The 20,564-nt window shown below is 37.5% G+C and overlaps 1 protein-coding gene across 1 annotated transcript in view; it reads left to right on the top strand.

Moving 5' to 3' along the window:
- The window catches only part of CLVS2 (clavesin 2), a 58,819-nt gene extending 38,749 nt beyond the window's left edge, over window positions 1-20,070 (top strand). The window contains exons 3-5 of the mRNA XM_031680106.2: window positions 5,622-5,732; window positions 11,983-12,203; window positions 18,972-20,070. Of these exons, the coding sequence (XP_031535966.1) occupies window positions 5,622-5,732; window positions 11,983-12,203; window positions 18,972-19,059 (420 nt within the window). The 3' untranslated portion in view covers window positions 19,060-20,070. The remainder of the gene's footprint in view (window positions 1-5,621; window positions 5,733-11,982; window positions 12,204-18,971) is intronic.
- Window positions 20,071-20,564: the final 494 nt, after the last annotated feature.

Here is a 20,564-nt window from a genome sequence, read left to right on the forward strand (position 1 = left end):
ATAGGAAAACATTAATAAAATAATGATTTGTATGGAATTAGAGTTTACCTGGGATTTTGAGAACTATTAGTCAGTTCCAGCCCACAAGTTTCAGAGACCCTGATCATACAGCCATAATGGACTCCTGTAGATTTCTCTCCATAGTAATCCCTCTGGTCTGTTTAGCAATTCTGTATCTGTGGCTGGGAGGGAAGGGCAAGGATGCTTTTTGCTGATGGAGGCACATTGATCTAATAGGTAAGTGGATTTATCCCTGAAACCCAGAAGCTGAGAGTGTTATGGATTACTTCAATACCTGTGTTTGAAACCTAGCAGAAATAGGGAAAAAAATGGAATAACATTTGTGTTTTTTCCTGTGGAATCAATATATAGCCATTATTTACAAGAGATAATTTACTGGTGAGAGATGAAAGGAGGTTGTTCTTTGTAGATTGAAACAAGCCAACACTACTGTTACTTAAGATTTTTAAAACAAAATTAAAAATTAAGAAATGGTGGTCTAAATGAAGATAACAATGATAAAAACATCACAAAATTCTCATTTTCCTGTGAGCTGATGATAATCATACGCCATCTTGGATGAGGAGAGTCTCGCTCCTTCCCTTTCACTGGTCTTGTACTCCATAAGCTGGAGCAGCCCTTGGCCACCGCTGTGTTCTGAGGGTCCCACAGAAGATCCCACCTAGTCCTTCTGAGTAGAAGATGAAAGACTCTCTCAGCTCAACTAGTCACCAAAGCAATGCAGTCAGATCCCTCTGCCTTCAAAACACTGGCGTGAGACCTGTTCTCCCACAGCACGTGTCCTTGCACAGTTTAAAGGACATGATGATTTAACGCCTTAGAATCCTATGGCATTGAGAAGATATAGGCCTCCAGTAAGTCCCTCTGAGGTTTCTTTTCTGTTCCCCATAAAGGGGAATATCAGGCCACATCATTGCACTTGCGCATCATTTCTAATTAACTTAAAAAACTTCCAGAGGGCACCCTCAGACAAGACTGAAAAAGAACAAAGCTAGCACATCTCTGTAATGGGAACTGAACTTTATAAAAGGAGAGTGACAAGGCAGAAGAGAGATTTCTTAGGAGTCATAGTGTCATAAAGTCTTCTTTAGCCAAATATTGATGCATATAGGATGAGGGAAAGTGACTATTTTTTAAATAGAAATGTCAGAAATGATATGCACTTGCCTTTGGGTAGAGCACATTCTGTTGGTCACCCTTAAGAGAAATACATGCTGACACACTTGTATTCATGATAGACAGTTTAGACAATAGCTGACATTTTGCCAGAGGTGTTAAAACAAACAGATGCTGTGAAGTATGCAAATGCAAATCTAAGAACATCAATTTTCAAATGTAAACATTTAACATAAAAAGTTATCTATATTTTAATGCATGTTTGTACTTAAGATTTTAACCTTTAGGACAAAAGCATTTCAAAATGTATTCATATCTCAAAAAATTTTAATTCTAAAAAGAATTTTACCTACAATGCCACATATTAATGGGAAATTAATGTATCCTATTCATCACTCTTTTAAATGATCCATCACGGTTAATCCATGTTGCTTAAAACACTTATTGAAATTAAGACATTGTTTTCTGAGGAATCATAAAAATTTAATTCTGTAATTTACATGTGTTTTGTTTCAGAGACTGCTTATCAAATAAAAAGCTTTGCTAAGTGCATATTTTGAAATACCATGTGATGTGTCTTTGAAGGCTGACTTGTTTCTTGTAACAGGAATTGACTAGTCGTTTTTTCAACCATTCAATTATTTTTTTTTTCTCTTTAATGACAAAGTCTTAAGTGTAAATAAACTGGTTGTAGAAAATGTTAATCATTATTGTTTCCCTATAAATCAGAGTAATTACTTTTTTGGTGAAATTTTGTTTCTACATAATTCTTTGCATCTAACCAAGTTCCTTTATTGTATGCCTACCTGAATAGCATGACTTTAATGGGCAGTTAAAAGTTAAGAGGATAGAAGTGAAGCATCCTCCAGCATGTGTACAATTCCAATGTACTCTCTGTACCAGGGTCAAGAGCCTTTGTTTTCAATATGTTATTTGCATTCATCTACATATGGCTTATTACCAGTTGAGACCAGCACAGAAATACATTCTAATTAGCTGGTAATTAAATACTTCCTGTCTGTCTTCTATTTGGCAGAAGACACTAGTTAGAATGTTTTGGTAAAAAAATTTTTTTCCCTCAAGAAAGCAATTGAGTAACCTTCCTGGATCTGTCTGCCCACTATTGATGACGCTAAATATATGGAATCATAACTGCAGTTCCATTCTTTTTGGTTCCAGACACTTTTTGCACTGTCTTAACTATGATTTGGTGCCGGCCAGGTCTTCTGTATCTAAAGATGTATCTAGGAAATCCCATGGCATCGTGTGTAAGTTGTGTGTCTACATGTGCATATTCTTTTATTTTCAGAATAGAAGAAGCATGACCTTCAGATTATTCTCAAAGTGTAAAAATCACTGAGCTAAGATTTTTGGCTTAATAACCTGGTAGCTGGTGCCATTCAGTTTTGTCGTAGAGATCAACTGCTCACTTGGGAGTCTATTTTAAAAGCATATTAAGTAGTTCCGCTTTGGGTAGTGCTGTAGGTTAAAAATTCCTAAAGCTCTGCCTGCTGTGAAACACCAAGGTGTTGGATAAATCACAATGAAAATATTTCTGGATGCTTTACTGAACCCTGGGGGACATAAGACAAGTGCCCCTCAGAGTCAAGCACACAGAGTGTAGTGGAAAAAAACAGGAGAATATGTGAAGCTTGTGTGGTTCTGGAGGCAAGCGTTGACTGCAGGAGCCTAAAGTTTTAAAGCATAATGATTGCCTGGGGTGTGGGATGGGCAGGAGCAGAGATGAGACTTGCACACACTGAGGGCAAGTGGGGGACTGGATGTGAGAACCTGCATTCCTCCAGGTGCTATCCACTTAGGGAAAGCTTGTGCTAGGAAAATCCCTGCTGGACAGAAAAGCTTTAAGGAAATGTCTCTGCCTCTCCCATGTCCAGGTAGAAAAATAATAATAGCAATAATAATATTAGTATTAATAATCATGATGATAATAGTCTTCCCTGATAATCTGAGGTCATAATTGTCTCATAAGGTCTGAGCTTTGAATATACACTGTAGAGTCAGAGAAACCCCCAGATAAGAAATTAAATTAAAGCCAAACCTGGTTGATAGCACCTGGTAGGAAGTGATACAGATCTTTTATGGAGAAAGGCATCCTCAAACTAGCTTTTTCAGGATTCTCAGTGATTAATATTAGCCAAATGTGAGCTCAAAGTAAACAAGATAGAATGAGCAAGATCAGCAGAGACAGCAAATTTAGGCACTTAAGGGCTCAGAAATAAAATACCTCTGTGTAAAATGGTTATGTTGTCAGTGTTATTAATGATGGAATTAAAATAAGCAAAAACCAAGCAACTAGCAAATTTAAGTGTCTTGAGAATCTATTTTATGTCCACTAAATTGGCAGGAGCTAGAAAAATTGACAGTACCAAGTGTGCTATGTGGAACAGTCAGAGCTTTCCTGCATTACTGAGGGAAGGAAGAGTATAAATTGGTACAATTTCTCTTACCAATTTTGTAAAGTTGAGCTACACACACACTGTGACTCAACATTAACACTTTTGAATGAATACTGTGTACAGACACTCGAACATGCGCAAGAGACGTATCTAAGCATGAGGTCTGCAGAGCAGCTGTGCTGATGATAGCAAAATGAACACAAAATTTGGAAAACAACGTGCATGGACAGAAGGAAATAAATTAACTGTGGCGTATCATGCCATCATATACTGCACAACAGTGACAATGAACTCTAGCTACGTACAACATGTTTAAACCTCAAACACAACCTCTAAAACATTTTGTGAACACATTTACTGTGATAACATTTTTATTAAGTTTAAGTACTTAAAAAACTTAACGGTATTTTTTAAGAGGTATATGTATACATATGTATATGGCAGAAATACAAAATTTAAAAATAAATAAAATATAAAATAATATAATATTTATGTATTTATAATATTTATAAAATAAAACAAAATAAAAGCAAGGGAAATGCTTATATTTGAAATATAATATGAAATTTTCAAATGTAAGAGAAGTGAAAGAATATATAAATAGTGAACCTTAAGGTTATAAATCATATTCTACTTCTTAAGTTGAGTAGGGGGCATTTCTTAGTGTTCTCTTTATTATATATACACTATGTTCATTTTATGTATGCAAATGTCATGATTTTAAAGCATACTATTTCTACATTTCTATCTGATTCACTTCTATTTTGTAATAATCTCTTGATGAATGAAAACTACAAATTTATAAAAAAGACTGACAAAGGAACACAGATTTTACCAACTTATTTATTATTTGAAGTATTGTGGTGTGTACATGTGTGTGTGTGTGTGTGTGTGTTATTCTCAGAGATAGAAATTACTTTGCAAAAAGAATTTTGTTGACTCTGAAAATCAGTATATAAAATACCTAATTAATTTCTAATGCTCATGTGTCCCCTAAAAAACAAAATAGTTTAATGGGGTTATACTGTACATGTTTTTAAATCTTTTGAATCTTGTTCAAGAGAAAATTTAAATTCAGAAAATGCATCTATAGTTATTTCAGTTTTTAAACTTTTCTTTTGTTCCTGTTCATGCTCTAAGTAGAATCCAGAAGTATGCCAATTATTATGATGCCATTCACTTCTAGTGGTACAGATTTTTAAGGAAGACTTTTGTCAGGTCAGTGTGGAATTTTGAACTGGTAGTGAGAACTCAGCCCATTTATATGGAATCCATTGCACTGTCAAATGTTGCAGTTTATTTGGCTTAAGGATTTCCTTCATATTTTGGGGTGGACTTGAGATGCACCTTTTTATTCAGAGACAGGAAGAACACGCCCGTCTACATCATTTCAGATGCAAACTGTACTCAGGTGAGTTCTTGCTGAAGAAGAGGATGGCTTTGCAGTAGCTCCATTTTCCTCCTGTGGGGTGAGCTCAGAGGGTTTGGCTTTCATTTAACCTGCAAATTTCTTACACAGTAATTCCAGGTTTCTTATTTGCTTAAGCACATTTCCTTTTTTAAATAATTGGAATAAAGAAAGGACAGTGTTTATGGTAAAGTTGATACTAAGAGAAAGAGAATAAAATGAGTTTTGATGTGACAGTTCTCACATTACAGATGACTACAGTGAAATTTAATAAGACACTTTCAATACACTTTAATATACACTTATCTAACATAGATTCATTATTTGACAAATTTCTAATATCTTTTAGTTATGTTTCTTGGCCTGAAATGACTGTTAGCAGTTTGCAGGCTTAACATGTGGCACTCCTAAACATGCTGAAACTCTTATCAACAATCTATTCTTGAGAAAGATGTGCTTTATTACATATTGTTTCAGTTTCTGTATGAAAGTTACAATGTTTAAGGCAGTAAGATTCTTTTTCTCTCTTTCTCCTTAGGTGTACAGATAATCTCATTTAAGTGTGTGGAATAACATGTTTGTATACCACATGACCTTCCCTAAACCTTCTCAATGTTTTAAAGCATGTTTTGATTTTTTTTCCCTCCGTGTTACTCCAGGATAGCTTCCCAGCACGATTTGGAGGAATTCATTTTGTCAACCAACCATGGTATATCCATGCCTTGTATACCGTGATCCGGCCTTTCCTAAAGGAGAAGACTCGGAAAAGGGTATTTGTTTGTTTTTGTTTCTGTTTTAAATCTCCTTTTTCCTCCCCTATTCAATAAATTATGATGTATACTGTGTATATAACACTAGCTATGGTAAAATGTGCTACTATATTGAATGTTACTATTCAAGATAAAAGAGATCTTATAAATTTAAAGATGTTGTGATTAATTCTGAGCAGTGTTATCTGTGGAAGAAAAACAGAAAAGCTAGGTCTCTTGCTTTCCCACAAATGGGGAGAACATTTTAACACATTCATTATATATTAAAGCCTCTGTTTAAAGTAAAAAAAAAACCAAGAAAACCAAAAGCCCACGTTACTGTATTGTTATTGGTACACTTAATTTCAAGTAATGTTAAGACAGAAGTTATAACTTTATATGTTGATAAATGGGTGTTAGTTATCTCACAGTATGTGTTACATCGAGTATAGTGAATTTTGTGGTATTTAATATAATTTTGTGGTGACTGTCATGATCAGTCACACATTTCAGAAAGAATGCTGATGTGTAGGAAATTTAATGTTTCTTTAAATTACAAGTTATTTGAATTCTAAGATTCAGTTTTATCTAAATAATGAGGATATTAAAAATATGTACCAAATTAATCATTTTTTCTGAGAATAAGATAATTAATATAAATCATTTAAAACAGTTCATGGCAGATTGTAAATACTGAACACATTTATCACTATTAATAAAAAAGATTTAAAAATGCACTTTAATGTACATCATTCCATTTTATCCTCCAAACACATCTGAAAAGTAAGCTTTGTAAGCATCATCTCCTGTTTCAAAGCTGAAGAAAATAAGTCTTAGGATGGATAAATAACTTGCTTACTCATTTTCACAGCTGTAAAGTTGTAGAGTTAACATTTGAATCCAAATAGCTCCACATTTAGAGATATTTTTACCACTGTGCTGTGGCCAATTTCCAAATGATTGGTTCCACAGTAAAATATAGTTACTTCTAAATCCACACGGAAGATAATTTTCCATGTGTCTCAGTGAAGGAGAAGGCACTTCTGGTATTTCAGGGCCATAAAATCCCTATTGCGAGTGTGAAAGTGAAATCATTGTCAAGTATGTGTTTGTGTCAAACATTTGTGAAGTTTTCTGTTTATGAATTTTGTTAAAAATGTTTCAGTGGTTGAGGAAGAAGAATTCTGTAAATAATTATAACTTATATTAGGAATTGTCTCTACCACCAAGAATCAAATTAATGTACATTTTATAATTCAGAAAAATGTATGGACGTACCTGAGCAATAACACTTCTAAGCATTGTCTTATGAAGGGATGATCAGGAGAGCCAAAACACCTGCTGGGGCTTTTAGTACAAATGATCCTAGTGAATGCTTGGTGGTGTTCACTCTCCGCCACATGCTGTTCTAAGTACTTTCAGTACGTTAACTCATTTCCTCCTCATAATAAGGCTTTAGGGTAGGCATTGCTGTTTTTCTCCGTTTTAGATGGGAACACGAGGCACGGAAGGTGAAGCCATTTGCTGCAAGTCACAGCTAGGAAGTAGTCCAGCGGGATGCTGAGATTTACCGGAAAGACTGCTCCAGGCAGAGGGACTAGCAAAGGCGACTGTGCTTAGGTAGAAACAGGCCTGGGATGTGTGACAACCAGCAAGGAGGCCAGAAATCTGGGGCCCAATGGGCTACTGGGGAGAGTAGTAGGGTACTAGATTGGGGGAAACATGGGGTGCCAGCTCTTAGGAGGCCGTGTACACTGTTGTAAAAATCTGGGCTTTCAGTCAGACTGAAGTGAGAAGCACTTGAAAGACTTTGAGGGCAGGGGTGATGTTGTGACATGACTTAAACACGATTCTGCTCTGTTGAAAAAGACCAAAGAGAATCATGTCTAGAAAACAAAGAAAACCCCTGATCTGGGGGTTATTTGATTGAACTGGATGATGTTGACAATGCCGACAAGATTCATTGCGAGCACTATTCCACATAGAAGTGAGGCATCTGAATCTTACCATTTTAATTAAAACGATATGATGCAGCAATTTGCATATGAGAAAATAAAGACGAAAACACTTAACATCTACTTACACAATCAATGCACAGTGCAAAGCTATTGTATTTCCTTACTGGTGTCCCAGGTGATTCAGTGTTACGTTACTCAAATGCCTTATAATACAGATGCTATAAATCTATGTTCTAAAACTGGTAAAAGAAAACCTAAGGAGTAGTTGTGTATCTTCTTTCATGATAAATATTTAGTTTTTCATTTTCTTAAATTAAATTAAATCAGCTTTGAGTCTCCAACTTGCTGGGCTGGTGGGAAAGTCAACCGTAGGTGTTATAGGGGTCTATTCCTCTCAAAATTTCACAATTAACTGCCTATCACGGTCATTTTTCACATGCTCATTGTCCAGACTAGTATTAATTTCTTGAATTAAGGTTTCTTGCTTCCAAGCATCTTTACTGAAGCTAGAACCCCATGGCTAGGTTTTAATCCACTACCCTGGGGCGCTCTTCAGCTGTTCCATGAATGTGGTCCTGTTACTCCCCAAGAGCTGATAGGAAACAGGTTTCCCTGCTTGTTGGCACAAATTTCTACTTCTTCCTTAGCATGAGGAACTCTCTTCTACTCCTTGCTAATTCTTAAAAATATTTCACTCTCTTCCTACCGTAATTATGGGGCACCTACCATAATCTTTTTAATGGCACAGTTTAGGAAAATAAAATTAAAAAATTGAAGTATTAGTCAGGATAATTAGAACTGTAAGGTAATCTGAGGCAAAGGGGCCCAAAAGGACCAGATTTCTTGTGTGAAATGGAGGGATGAAAATATATAAGGGAAAGAATATAATAAAACTTCAATAAATGAGGTTACTACACAGAGCTAGAGAAAACAGAGAAAAATCTAAGTGCAAAAATTTAATAGTTGGTTAATTGTAATGCATTCTTATTGCCTGGTCTGGAGGTTCAATCTCATTTAAGAGCTCTAAAAAGGAATCTTCATGTAATATAAACTTTTCAACAAACCTTAGATTTAGAGAAATGATGGTATTATCTTTTATACATCCTCAAGCATTATATGCATAATGTAACTAAGTAAATTATATAATATTTTAGAGAGTGAGAGGTACTGTAAAGAAACATGATGTAGGGAAAGTGGACAGGGCTTTCCAGGTTGAGCAAGGTTGCAGTGTTTAACAGGCTCACCAGGGATGGCCTTCATGAAAGGGGACTTTTAAGCAAAGACTTGCAGAATGTGGGAGAATAAGCCATGGGAAGATCTGGAGACAGAATTCTCCAGGCAGAAGATACATCCACCGCCAAGTGTCCTGAGACAAATGTGCGCATGGCATGTTTCAGCAGGGAGTAAGCAGTAGGAGATTTTTTCAAAGAAGGAGTTCACAGAAGATCTTAGAGGATTTACTCTAAGAGAAAAGAGAAGCCAATGGGGCATTGTAAGCAGACTAACACAGTCTGCCTGATGCTTGACATGGTCATTCTGGCTGCTGTGTTGAGAACAGAGTGTTGGTGGCAATAGTGGAAGTCAGGAGAGCAGTTAAGAGGCTAGTGCAGTAATACAGCTTGAAGGATGATGGTTACTGAGTTAAGGTTGTAGGGGTAGAGTTGGTCAGATGTTTGAATTCAGAAGAGATTTTGAAGGTATTACCAAAAGAATTTACTGACAGCTTAGATTATGAGAGAGGTAAAAGATGAGGCAAAGGTTTTGGCCTGAGAAACTAAAAGCATATTTTTATCACTAACTTACATTGAAAATAGGGAGGAGTTGATTTTGGGGAGAAAATTATGAATTCAACTTTGGGTACATTAAGTTAGAGGTGTCCGTTGACCATTTAAGGGCAAATGTGACCTAGAGAATGGGAATACCAATGCGGATCTCCAAAGAGAGGGCTGGATTCAAGGTGTGCATTTTCAGTGTATGGACAATATTTAAAGTCACTAGACTGAATGACATCACTAGGGAGTGAGTATAGTTAGAGAGGAGAATAGATCCAAGAACTGAAGCCTGGAGCTCTCTGATGTTCAGATGTTGGGGAGATGAGGAGTAACCAGCAAAAGAGACTGAAAAAAGCATCTACCAAAGATAGGAAACCAAGAGAGCCTGGGAGAAAATGTTTCACTGAAGAGAGTCATCTACTACATCCAGTGCTGCTGAGGGTTTAAGAAAAATGAGGACTGAGAATTGGACACTGAATTTAGCAGTGAGAAGGATCTTGACAAGAGCTATTTTCATGCAGTGGTGGGAAGCAACGCTCATTTGGATTGGATTCAGGAAAAATGGGACACAAGTACTTGGACAATGGATACACATAACTCCTTTGACGAGTTTTGTGATTAAGGGAAAGAGAAAAATAGGATAATAACGAGGTGGAAGTAGGGTCAAGAGAGGTTTTAAGCATCTGTATGGGAGTCAGGAGGGAAGGGTAGAGTCGGGAGGTTTGTTCTCCTGTGGAAAAGCTCCAGAAGAGAGAGGAAATTTGATGAGACAAGAGAGACAAGAGAGAATTGCTTGGAAAATATAACTGAGTGGAAGAGAGGATGAATTCTAGTGAGCAGGTGGAGAGGTTGGCCTTTGTAGAGTTTATTCTTCCATTGTGCTAACAGCAAAGGCAAAGCATATGGACACAGATGCTAGTGGGTGGGTTTCATCTGGTTGCCCTATTTTTTCAGGGAAAGAGGAAACAAGGCCAAAGCTGAAAGTGATGTTGAGGGAGGAGGTGACAGAGCACTAGTGAAAAGAGAGGAAGCAGTGTGAATTGCATTTACTTTTCTAAGGATTTATTACCATATTTCTTGCATGACTAGAGAGAGAAGTTTTCTTACATGAAGTAACACTTCTGATAAAATAAAGATTGTATTTATGCAGTAATGAAATAAAGTAAGGATTTCAGGTGCTAGCATTTAATTTTGCCAGGAAAATTCTAGGGGTGTGTGTGTGTGTGTGTGTGTGTGTGTGTGTGTGTGTGTGTTTTTCTGGGTTGCTGTGTTCTCCAAACAGGAGTGGCAAGGTGTAAAGTTTGCAATTAACTTGATGTAACTTGGGGCAGACAGTATCTTCCACCTCTGTAGACCCTACATTATGTGTTCTAGGCAGCCACCTGCTGTGATTAATTTGGCTGGTGACCTGCTCTCGTGTCCTTTTTATTTTCCACAATTTGTTGAAATTACTTGTTGACTGGTGACTCCCATCCCTCTCATTTTATCTAGTATAGGCTAGTCTTTCTTTGTTTTCCTGTATGTTTACTTCATCAGACTTTAAACGTATGGAAAGGAAGATGAATATCATCATCTGTTCATCTTGAATCTGAAGTATGAGATTATTTCTATGCCATTTATAAACTGTAATCTTCAATTAAATACATAAATTTATGTGAGATGACAACAGTGCTTAATCAGAGAAGACCGATCTGCAGTTTTGAGATTCAATGAAAGAATGAGGAAAGAGGTAGTAATTTATGGAGGAACAAGTCTTGAGTATGTAGCTGAAACAATTCTCCAGTTTAACAAAAAGCTCTATGTAGACAGTAATAACAATAATTAACATACACATGCAGCTTTACAGTTCCAACTCATTATTCCATTTCCTATTTGAATGATAAGCATGGAAATCTCTAGCAGAGAAGATGCTGGCAACATTACAGAAAATGAGTCCTTTGGGATGTGAACCTTCTCTCAACCTTTCATTATGATGATGGTAATCTACTTTTATTTACATCACATGCTTTGCCTTATAAAGCAGTAATTTAGCGGTTACAGTATTCTTATTTTTATTGATGATAAAGAGAAAGCCATCCTGGTGACAGCTTTTGGGTTTAATGACTTGAATGGGCTCTGCAGTTGATGAGTCCCTGAAGAGAAGGGTCTGTTTCAACAGCATTCATTATGCACAGCATCAGCTTTGCACAACTAACACCAGGATAATGTACAGATCAACATGCATCTTAGCTTCTCATGTTCCCAGCAATGAAGCAGGAAACCAAATTTCTGGTTCTAGCTCTTTAACCCAGTAACTATCTGACCTTCTAGAAACTTTTTAAAATCCCTGAGCTGCAGGAGGTTTATATGAAATAGGATTACAGTACCAGCCCTTGTATTTCACAGAGTGGATGAGGGGCTTCAATATTTTCAGAGACATAGAAAACTCTGTTTTCACTCTTCCTATCCTCGGTGCCCCCACGACCTGCCACCATCCTCGGGATTTGGGTGGTATTTATTCTCCTCTGTGTGTTTTCCCTCACCCTCTTCTTGTATTTGTAGATATTTTTGCACGGTAACAACCTGAATAGTCTACACCAACTAATTCATCCTGAGATTCTGCCCTCTGAGTTTGGAGGAATGCTTCCCCCTTATGATATGGGCACCTGGGCGAGAACACTGCTGGACCACGAGTATGACGATGACAGTGAGTACAACGTGGACTCCTACAGCATGCCTGTGAAGGAAGTAGAGAAGGAACTCTCCCCCAAGTCCATGAAGAGGTGTGTTGGAGGTAACTGGGAAGTGGGCGGGGCCAGAGTGCAGACGCGGCAGATACAACTCCAGATTTTATGTTTTTCTGAAGTAGATATTTGGTAGGATTTTAAAGGCATTCATGCTCCTGTGATTGGGTGTCTAGGAGTTTTAAGTCGAAGATAAAGCCACTCACGGCAACCTCAAGTCAATGCACTTCACATTCACCGAAAGTCTAGCTGAGACCTCGGAAGTCACCAAATCCAGTGGTTTTTCAAACTTTAAGGTTCTGGAAGAGTGCTCAGGGCAAGCAGGTGGGGTGGGGACAGTGCCCATCTCCTCGTGGTGAGAATGACTCTTCTTTTTTTTTTTTAAATAATGCTCTACCGTTTATGTTTGGTACATACATATTTTACAATTTATTTAATTAATTAATTTGGTTTTGAGGAGGAGGTAATTAGGCTTTATTTTGTTTATTTATTTAGTTTTTAATGGAGGCACTGGGAATTGAAACCTAGAACCTCCTGCCTGCTAGGCATGTGCTCTACCACTGGGCTACACTCTCCCCTCCAATGACTCTTCTTCTGTGTAGGCCATTTATTAGGCTTCTGTTTAAGATTTCATTTGAAGGAAGGACTCCATAGCAAACACACACACACACATCAAACACCAACATTCAAAGCTTTTTTTCTTTTTTCAGTAGTTTTGCCAAGTTTCGGTTTAAGAGTTCCTGTCTAGTCATTCTTGGGGCAAAACATTCTATTTCTCTATAGCTTTAATCTTTACAGAATTCATTGTTGAGTCAGAATCTGATTCCTTGCTTTGACTCTCATGGTAATTGTATGCCTGTTTTCTTTCAATCCATGTGTATATATTGAACACATGCTCTGTAATGAGAGCTTTCCTAGGCGTTTTGGATCCAATGTGAATAAGACTATGGCTGTGTATGTCCAGCCATAGTCTAATGGTGATGGAGGGCAGGGGACTTGCCACACACACACAAATTCATAACTACCTCTGAGTTTGCATTCTGTAGCAAACCAGAAGACATCTAATTCTCATGCTACCCCAGGCCATACCAGCCTAGGGTTCATTTGGATAATGGTAACAAATATTATTTCTTTTCTCATTTCTTATGTCAGAAATATAGGAGACAGACAGCTCCTGCAAGTCTCTCTTCACCTAGCTCAGGGAGGACCCAGGGGCATCTCACATGGCATCCCAAATACTGCCTTGCATCCTTCTCTTTAAAAGCCTTATGGTCCTTTGGTCACAACTCTGACTCATAATGGTGCCCCTGTGCTCTGAGACTAACCTCGTTTTTGCTGCTGCTGCTGTTGCTAGTGTTGGTGTCCGTGTAACGCCCTTCTCTCCCCAGACTGCTCCGCAACTCCTTGGAGAGAACAGAAAGGCCAGTGACATCTCCACCTTTAATTTCTCTACCAATCATCAAGCTTATGTTTAAATCAAGTTCAAGCTTCTCAACTCTCTTCTCTTAAAATAGGGCTTCCTAATTTGAGTTCTGTGCCCTCCTAATCCAAGGAGTTCATTAATGGGCTCTCAAAGGGGTCTGTCAAGTGCAAAGCTGTGTTCAAAACTGTGTGTGTCCATGCAGGAATGTACATAGATAGAGTCCATTTTTCTGGAGAGAAGGCATATAGTTATCAAATTCTCAAAGTTTTCTAAGACAAAATGGTTAAAGGCCATTGTCTAAGAATAGGTTCCTTCTGATAAAAATAATAATCCTAATAATGACAGTTGTTATAATCCCCCATTTATTATACGCTTCCCACGAGTTAGAAAACCTTTTTTTGGGTAACATTTATTTTTTTAATCCTCACAGCAATCCTGTTAAACAGATACTTGTATACGCAGAGTCGCATAGTCTATATGTAATGGAACAGAGTTCCAATCCAGGAGGTACAGCCCTTCATGTTGTTGAAATAAACCTTGTCTGCTCCCCTCTGACGGCATGACTCAGAGGGCCCTGGCTCTAGCAATGAGCTGTGGAAGGATTTGGAGACAGCTTTCTTGGGTGTCCCCCAGTCTTTTCCTTTGCTAGATAACAGTGTGCATTTCCTTCAGCCCCTCCTTCAGTGACTTGTTAACCAATATGGCCCCCTCCTCTGAGCACACGTCTCTCCATGTTCTCTATAGCCTTAGCTGCAGCCCCGTCACCTCCACTCCCTCCAAAACTTCCTACCTTCTCTCTCTGCTTCCACCCTTACCTTGCTCCCCTAGTCTCCATTCATTATCCATGTGTCAATTGAAAAGATATTTTTAAAATATGATTCAGATCATTTCACTTTTCTGCTTTGAATTTTTAAATGACTGCTGAATATACAATGAATATAATCCATTCCATAGCGTGGCTTACAATATGGTGCACAATCTGATCCTGCCCCTGGCTCTTCTCTAAGAATATTTACCTTCTCTCTCCTCCCCTACCTCCCAGACACAGCATCCTTCTTTATTCTCCTTCGGCCTCTCCAGCTTGCTCTCATCTATGGGTCCTTATACTTGTGACCTCTGGCTGGAGTGCTCTTTTCCTACATCTTCCAATGGCTCGTCCCAATCAAAGGTCCTCTTCTCAAGGGGGGATTTTTGGTCTTAATCAGCTCTATTTCCTCCTCATTCTAGTCAACTCCCTATCAATCACCTCCTCTATGTTCTTCATGGTTCATCATTAATCAGTGAAATGACTGACCTTATTTAGTTGTATATCTCCCCCACCCTGCCATGTAAACTTCATGGAGATTTTAGTGGCTTTGTCTGTCCTTTTCTTCTGAATCCTCAGTGCCTGGAGTAGAGCCCGGCACGCAGAGTACTCACTAGGTACCAGTTAAGTGAATGAAGGAGTTGTCTGTCAGTGTCCCCTTTTAAGTGCTGAGGACTGCAGAGGTGCCACTCGACTCCCGCTGCCTGCGTGGGGGTTCCCGAGCTCTGGCTCTGCAGGGTGACCTCACTGGCTTCCTCTGGCTGCTGCTGTTGTCATGATGCTGTCGTTCAGGCAGCCAGAGCACAGTGCTGACTCATACTGAGCTCCTTAAGACACTGATCGCTTTGCTTGTAGACCCTTATCCTCATAATTCTCTATTTCTGTGCTTAGCTTTTCCCTCCAAGCACATTATTTTCATTGATTGACATCATCTTGTTAGATTTGGCTCAGGCAATCCACCTTTTGAAGTCATTTTTGGATCCTGACTTTCTTCTGCAGTTAATTAGGCCATTTTGTCCCCTGCAGACTTGGCTCACAGCACGATGACTTCCCCAACCCTGAGTTGCTTGCTTCCAATGTGGGCCGAGTAGAATTTCAGACTTCCTTTGTTTGATGTAGATTTTGTATCATATGAAGCTTATATTGGGTCTATTTGAAAACTCCTGAAGAATGAGATTAAGAAAGTTGTTTCACTTGATTCTCATCTTCTCTGTGGCAGGGAATGGCAGTTCCCCAACAAGGATGGGAGAAAATCGTTCTGAGGTTCCACCCTTCCTCCATTTCCTCTTCCAGTTTCCTGTCGTCCTTAGATTGAGAGGGGAAAAGTCATCCCTTCACCAAAGATTTGTAGTTAACTGTACTTTTGGGAGAATTTAACTACATGTATAGGAAGAGGACTTTGTTCCCTTGTGTAAACTTGTGGAGGGACAGCACAGGCATGTGAAAGAATGCAGCACTTGCTAGATGGTGGTTTTCTCAGACTGGTGGAGTGCCTTTTGCCTTACGTCTCTAGTCCCTAGGATAGTGCCTGGCACATAACAGTTGAAGTGAGCATCAATACTAATGTTGTTTTGGCAATATAAGCTCCCATTTGACTAAAGAATATTCAAAATCTATTGTTACTATATGGTAAATCCTATCTATTGCTTTGTATATATTGACTCTTTGCTTCTCTAAACAACTAATAAGGTAATACTATACCCATCTTGATGAGGAGATTCAGATACAGAGAAGGTAAGAAACTTGTACATGTCACATAGCTACAAGGCAGCAATGCTTATATTATTAGCAGGCAGTAGTGTTCTGTAAGTCATTTCCTTAGCGACTGCCATTTACTGCCTACCAGAATCAGCACCGGGGGTTATGCATGCTTTATTATACTTGGTCCTCAATACATCTATATGATGTATGTATTATGTTCCCCATTTGACAGATAATGAAACAAAACCTTAGCTTAAATAGCCTCTCCTTGGTCACAGAGCTAGTAATAAACAGCAGAACTGGAATTGAAATCCATTTCTTTCCAAAATCTAGTCTCTTAAACACTAGGGTAGAGCATAATATTGTAGATGCATAATTGCATAATGAATGAATAAATGATACCTGAATAGTTAAATTTAAATCATAGGTTTTCATGGAAAAGTTACTCATTGCAAAGACAGTAGAATCTGGAGACTGCTGAGATGTGCTGTGAGTTAATGACAGATAACTTCTACTGCAGCTGAAACAGACCAGTTCATTAACAGTTATGATCCTACACAAATAACCGTGTTGTTTTGTCTAAGAGGGCACAAGGACAATCTGGACTGAAATACCGTACCCTTATGGCAATTATATTTCAAAAAAAAAACCCCTCTTAATCGGAAATTGTTTCTGCCTGGCTTGTCTTATTGTAGACTTGGTCTGCATCTGGAGCCAGCTTTCATCATTCCGCAATTCTGACATCTGTAGTGCGTGATAAAAGCAAACTAGGAACTTAATCCCAGGTTGAATAGTGCACTGTAATTTATAATATTTTATTAAAATTACCATATTCTCTAATAAGTTCTAAAAAATAGTCAAGGAACAAAGACTTTAAAGATTGTGTGTGACTTTGTTTATCTATTTTATATATAGTAGTTAGTATCTCATTGCAAATCCACTATACTTCAATTAAAAAATAATAATAAAAAGAAGAAAGTGGTTGAGCCAAGAGGTGAGATAGTAACACTCTTTGCAAAGGGGAAAAATAAAGATTATGTGTGCACATGCACAATGTGTGTTTATTTAATAGAACATTATTACAAATGCTAAAATTGTGTACTCTGTGCTGCCTGAAGAGCTTTGGTGTGTACCCAATGAATATTATTAGGATGTATCTCAATGCTTATATAATATTTAACTTTGTGAGAATTTTAAAATAAGCTTTTTGCTAAGAGTTTCTTTCTTCACAGGATAAATGGCTTTATCTTCATTACTCTGGTTTGAATGCTTAATAACCAACTTCTTTCAGTATGGAAACCATTGAGTAAAAGTTAAGACATTGAAATCTTGTTGTGTAACAGACTCTGATGCAAATTGTGTTCACAGCAAGGAGAGCTCCTGCCCATGGAACTTACAGTCTAGTGGGTACTAGTTGTCAAATTAATGCTTTAAAGCGGGACATTGAATGAGCTGTATATTTTAGCGTGTATTCTTGGGAAACGAGTTATTTTAGTTGAGTCTAAGAAAAGCATTGTTATAGGTCTAATTATTAAAGTGTTTTATGCAGTTATCAGTCGTGTTAAAATATATTTTATTCATGTACTTTTTCTGAGATAAATTATCATTGCTTCTTCTTCTTCCTCTCCATCTCTTTCTCTCTCTGTCTCTCTCTGTCTCTTGCTCTCTCTCATGCACACACACACACACACCCATACACACCACATTTACCTGTAGTCAGTCTCCATTCTGATATAGGCACCTATTATTGAAGTAAAACAGGGAAATGACTTAGGAAATAAACCCCCCTATTTTAATGTTCCAACCTTCTTTTTCATTCCCTCTTTAGACAGGAATTTAAGTTCATTTCAATGAAGGACTCAGTTTATCAGTTAACCCTGTAATTATTTTTGCTTTGATAACGAGTTCTGTTGGTGTTCTTCTTCATCAGCATGTACGGCTGTATTTTAGTTTATAGTCTTTCTGCTTGAAAGTTAATGAAGTCTGCTAAGAGGCATATTGCCACAGCAATAGCCAAATAGCTGGGATGCAGCAGCAGGGGAAACATTCATTACCGAAGAGAGATTTAAAAGGGCAGCTGCTTCTTTAATGCCATAGCCATTAAGATGGCAGCTTCCTGCCACATTGACTTCCCTCCTTCCCGGTTTCATGTTGTTTCCTAGTGATAAATTGAGATATAATTCCCACCTGCTATCAAATGCATGTGTAAGGGGTTTGCACATTATTTGCTTTACTAATGATAAAGGACATCTGCCTAAACAAGAGGGATTTGTGCTTTTTAAAAAAGTTTTAAAACATTTCATGGATTTTCAAGAGTAAGATTGATTTTATTTGGAAGTTCTAGTGGAAAAATTTAATAAAACTCACATTGAAATATTGAGTTTTCCCTAATGTGCTCATTAACTATAAGCAATGATAGGTAAAAATGCACATTTCTGTCGTTTTATAGAGCCCTTTAACACAGGGATCAAGGCTTCTATCATTTCCACTTCATTTCTCATAACAATAAGTTCACTATGCAGTTTCCCCATTTGGTGATGTTCTCTTGGAATACATCTGTCCTGAACTAGAAATTCTCAGTCTCAAAGAAAAGTCTCTTGCTCGATTGTAAAGAAGAGAACTTAAGCCTATTATTGTGTATTTAGAATCCTCTGCTGTGCATTATTCTGTTTAGAGGCCAGAGGGGATTGTTTCCTCTGATACAAAACATCACCGTAAGTGTCTCTCTCTCCAAATTTGCAGCATTCTCAGTTCACAAATCCCTTGATGTAGGAGAAGTTAATCCTCGTCCATCAGAGAAATAATAAAGGAAAAAAGGCAGAGAAGAGAACGTGATGATTTGGCAGTAACTCACTGACACTGGCTTTATTGTTTCCAGATCCCAATCGGTAGTGGATCCTACAGTGCTAAAACGCATGGATAAAAATGAAGAAGAAAACATGCAACCTTTGCTCTCTCTGGACTGATAACTTCTCTACCCTCCCCATGGATTAGAAATGGAAGGTACTTGTTTTCAGGACCAGGGCCAGCACTGTGGAAGAATTACCAGCTGGAAACTTATTTATTCATGTTCATGTAGCATAATATATAATACAAGGCATCAGGCTTTCCTATTTGCCTGAACCATGGGTGCCCTGGTCTGGATTTTTAAAAAGTCAATAATTTATTCTGTAAGTGCCAAGTTCTTTGTAAATACAATGTAATCTTTATGTCAAGTTTGTAAATTTTGGTAGTAACTTAATTTGGAAGATTGGCTCATGAATCCATCTCAGTGATATGAACTATAACAAAAACAGAAGAGACACATAAATAATCAAAGCTAATTAAATGTAGCCCTGTTTCCTATGAAGCCATATTTCAGCTATCATAGTGATTGTTTCATTGTTTTTCTCTGAAACTCTGTCACATTCAAATGTACGTTTAATGGGCACAAGGGACTAGATGATTCTAGGAAACTATTATGATAAATGTATTTCCTGTCTAGTGATTTTCAGTTCACAGAAAATGTGTTCTAGTGACTATCACCGGCCTTGCATTCGGGAGGCAAGAAATGGCAGATGAGCTGGTAAATGCAACACTCAAACTCTTCTGTTGTTTAATTCCTGGAGTCTTGTGAAAAAATATGTTCCCCAAATCAAGATGTGAAATTCTGAAAGAGAGTGGATTCTTTTTAAACTGCTGTCTTCATTCACAATGTGTCCTTTATTCTAGACCCTGCTATATCCCTGTCTGAGGTACTTTAAGAACCTTTCCCCCCAGAACTCTTTGACCAAGAGAACTCATCTGTAAATAATGTTTGACAGCTAATTTTGAACATAAAATTTGCCAAGTACCAATAAGGGGCTAATTTCTAATTCTTGTGCACTGGTTGAAAAAAAATATATATATTCACACACACATATATATTTTTACTGATCTCTAATAAGTCCTTGATGTGACAGGCTTATAAAATAAATCATACATATTCAATTTGCTTAGAGATGTTATAGATTATTATATGAGATGCTAACTCTGGAAAACCACCTCCACTAAAGTTAATGAAAATGAAGTACAATGAAACAGACTTTCAGTGAATATTTTTAAGGAAACTCAGTTTCATTTGTAGCGCAATATTGAATCTGTGCCATTTTAGTGAAATATACTTTTTCTTTAAAAAATACCAAATGGTCTCAACTTAGCATGGGCAGTTTCAGGTGATGGAGAATGATATTGTTTTTCTCAAATTCAAGTTAATTATCCTAATGGTCCTGTAAGTACACATTTTCTTCTCAGAAAAGATTTTAAGAACATGTTGCATTCAGGAGGCATAATGAAAGCATCTGAGGACATCTGAGATAGTATATTACAGTTTAAATCTAGATTTGGAATCCTTATGTTAAAGTTTTCATTTCATAAAAATTTTGCAATGTTAGTACATTTAAAAATTTTAACTTTAAGTTTCAAATTCTAGTGTGAAAAAGCGAGTTTTTTT

This window comes from Vicugna pacos, chromosome 8 (genome assembly GCF_048564905.1).
Source record: "Vicugna pacos chromosome 8, VicPac4, whole genome shotgun sequence".
Lineage (NCBI taxonomy): Eukaryota > Metazoa > Chordata > Mammalia > Artiodactyla > Camelidae > Vicugna > Vicugna pacos.